We start from the raw sequence: 3,472 nt of genomic DNA, 5'->3' as shown, positions 1-3,472 counted from the left end.
AATCCAATTGTTAGGCCGAGTGCAATTGTAGGTATAATGCCCAGGTAAGTTCCTTCCAGTCGGGGATACTGTACATTATTGAAGAGACAGGAGAGACGACAGAGAAATGTACGAACGGGCACCGACACAAGATTTTTAAATTATTCTCGTGTAGGTGGTCGAGATTAAAATCTAACTCTTCACGTTGAAAAAAAAGACAAATCATTCAATGTCAAAAATCTGTTCGTGAGCCGACACAAGATTTTAAATGTTTCTTGTGTCGGAGGTCGAGATTAAAATCTAACTCTTCACGTTGAAAAAAAAGACAAATCATTCAATGTCAAAAAAAAAGACTGTTCGTGACCATGAAAATCTTTATTGCAAAAAAAACTTATTCAATCCAAAATTCTTGCATATCCTCTATTGAGGTCCACACATCGATTACACATTTTAAGAATCATTCGACCTTCTTCAAACGTCCAGACCAGCTTTCCAGCACAACACTTCATCACAGCTACATCCAGTTTCCCTTTTGACTTGTCAAGAACTCTGAGTGGGGCATCTGAAATATCAAGATGAATAAAAACTTTGCATACAGAAAACAAGTACCGTCAAAGCTAATTTCTCCAAATTGTTCTCGCGAAACCTTCTTTGGTTTTGTTGCACGAGTTCTCGAGACGGGAACTTTCTTGACAGGCGTTTCCAAGAGTTGTTTTCTACTCTTGAAGAGCTTCTTTATCATTGACACTGCAAAAGACAATAATTTTAAAGCAACTGGCGAATCGTTCTTACCTGAATCTTTTTGCGAGTCTGGAATCGATTCTCCGTCATGTTCAGAAACAAATTGGCTTGATGGAGGGGAATATTGGTCGAGAGGAAGCGGAATTTGCAAAGGCTGAACCGTCGGGAAAACAGTAGGACTTGGGTTCAGGAAATCCATGAGAGCAATAAAAACAGTCACCGGTTTGTATCGAGGAAAAAAAGCAAGAATGAAGCTTTTCATAACTTTACAGGAAACAATGCTGACGTCAGAAAGTGGGCGGAGCCAAAAGTGTATAAAAAATCTAATACACCAAAAATATAACTTTTTGCTGTATGCAGAATAATATGAATTCTCTGAGATCAATTAGAACCTATTCTGCGCATACAATGTGTACAAAGCCGTCAAGAAGATTCATATTTGAATTTCGAACGGACATGTCAAACAGCACCTCATTTATAATTCATTGTGAATAAAGTTCTCGTTATAAAAAATTTATTCTTTCACTATGGAAACACTCAATCAGCACATGCGACAAGTGAGGAAGCAGATTCAAATGAGAAAACATACAAAGAGTGCTGTATTTGAGCACATCTACTCATAGATCTACTTTTTTGTCCGGTGACGTTTTTCTCTATCAATTAACAATTTCATCTGATTGTCATACACATGTACATGTCCTCCACTTGTTTTATTCTTTCAATACTTGCTTTGACCCCATTGCGGTTTTCAATGTAGATGGTCTTCATTCGGTATAGTGGTCTGCAATATTGTAAACGGTTACTCTAGAGATTGTCTACTCATACTTTATGGGAATCTTACACTCGCAATCTTCATACACTGACATACCAGCCAAAAGTTTTTGCCATCGTAGACTGACGTAAAACTCTATTCTACGTAATTTGTCAAAGCAACCATCATACCATCTTCTCAAGAACTGATTCATATCTTCATTGGAGATTACCCCATACAGATGTATGTTGGCACAATTCATATCCAGTAAATTCCTCAATGTTCCTGGTATGATGATTTCATCCAAATCAAACACCCTCTCATAAACCAACTCGTCTAGAGTGTCCAAGTCTACAGATAATGCTTTTGAGACTTGAACACTCACCAAAAATCGAGTCACACTGAAACTTTTGACAGGATTCTTCAAAGAGATTGAACATTTCTCAACGAATATGTTGGATAACCATTTGGTAACGTATTCAACTTCTTCTTGTTTTTCAAGATTAAGACTCAGTCTACCAATACTTTGGATAGAGCACAAATCCATCAATTGGTTTGCAATTTCAAATCCATCAAACAGAACGTTATTCGACCAGCGACAAAGACTGTTCTTTCTAGATCTTTAGTTCATTGCACCAACGCTTATGATACCCTTTACTTCTGGACACGCGTTGCGGTAAATGGTTATATCGAATTCATTATCGCTATCAAACTCTATTGACAACGAGTATTGTCGTCTTATTGCACTTTTGACATAGCCTGATGCTTTCTTTGAGCAAAATGATAATGCGACCCTGCAAAAACATCAAGTTTTTTCTGCTAAAAAATACAAACTTACATGTCATGTGGACTCATCTGCAGAAGAATATTTTTCAACACGAGGTATGGGAAGCACAAAAGTGGGAGAGGCATCGCAATGGTGTAAGATGTTGAACTCCACATAAAAAATCAAAGTCACAGACGTAAATGTGTTGTAGAACTGCTAAATGGCTAAAAATATATCTTTAACATCAGAGGCATATGGAAGCTGACAGTATCATACCGTTCGTTTGAATTATTTGAATAAATGTTTCACCTATCTCAGATCAGATCTATAGATATCCTGGCGCCCTCATTAGTGCACAAAAGAACGCTACGCACATGTCAATGATTGACACCTCCCTTCTCCCCCCTCAGGGACAATTAGGTCATTTAAAAGGAGGCTAATATGCGAAATCTTCATTTTTCCGTCAAGAAACTAGAAATGGAACCCGTTCCAAACAACTTTTTCTTTAAGATGTCGAACTCCACATAAAAAATCAAAGTCACAGATGAGTTGTGGAAATGGTAAATGACTGAAAATATAACTTTTACTTGAATCAGACGTTGTCAAGGAATAACAAATGTTGATCTAAAACTGTCATAGAACAAAAGTGAAGTACTATGAAATAGTAATGTTGCAAGTCTCTAAAAACAGCACATTCATATTCCTTTACCCCTAACTCTAGCAACACTCCAACACCACCGACCGGTAAATGAGTTGCCGCGGTGAGCGGTGACGAATGTTCGGTCTACCTAAACGGTGGTGAGTAAAACGAACCCCTTGCAAAGACTGTTCCATACTATTCTTTCTACAGAACAAGGACAGTTTTATGTTAAAAAAAATGGGTATCTGAATAGATACCTATAATAATCCTAAATGAAACCACACTCAATGCGTTCAAATCAATTTCATTACTCCTTTCTTTTCCACTTTTTGTTATATTGCCAGAATAATTCCACCTTTTAAAAAATTATTTGAATACTGTTTTCACATATCTCTGATCGCATCTATAGATACCCCTCATTACAGGCGCCCTCCTAAGTGCGCACAAAGAAAGCGCTACGCACATGTCAGTGATTTATGACATTTTCTCCACTAGGTTTTTTTTTCAGATGAATATTATTGAATCAACAAACTTTTCCGAGAAAAAACAAAGATATTCCCAGTGGATAGAATGTTGAAGCGACATCTCCAGATTA

At 37.2% G+C, this 3,472-nt stretch overlaps 2 protein-coding genes across 2 annotated transcripts; both read right to left on the bottom strand.

Annotated features, from left to right (window-relative positions):
• Positions 1-374: 374 nt before the first annotated feature.
• GCK72_011177 (uncharacterized protein) lies at positions 375-919 on the bottom strand (the record flags this gene model as incomplete). The annotated part of the gene is made up of 3 exons (XM_053728272.1): positions 375-541; positions 589-726; positions 772-919. 3 exons carry the CDS (start codon positions 917-919, stop codon positions 375-377), a joined length of 453 nt encoding a protein of 150 aa, XP_053587849.1.
• A 470-nt stretch (positions 920-1,389) lies between these two features.
• Positions 1,390-2,383, bottom strand: GCK72_011176 (uncharacterized protein; the record flags this gene model as incomplete). The annotated part of the gene is made up of 4 exons (XM_053728271.1): positions 1,390-1,501; positions 1,546-2,081; positions 2,130-2,265; positions 2,310-2,383. The coding sequence occupies 4 exons, from the start codon at positions 2,381-2,383 to the stop codon at positions 1,390-1,392; spliced, it is 858 nt and encodes a 285-aa protein (XP_053587848.1).
• Between the last annotated feature and the right edge of the window lie 1,089 nt (positions 2,384-3,472).

The sequence above is a fragment of the Caenorhabditis remanei genome, chromosome III (assembly GCF_010183535.1).
Source record: "Caenorhabditis remanei strain PX506 chromosome III, whole genome shotgun sequence".
NCBI classification, from domain to species: domain Eukaryota; kingdom Metazoa; phylum Nematoda; class Chromadorea; order Rhabditida; family Rhabditidae; genus Caenorhabditis; species Caenorhabditis remanei.
Note: the sequence above shows the minus strand (reverse complement) of the source record. Positions and strands in the feature narration are given on the sequence as shown.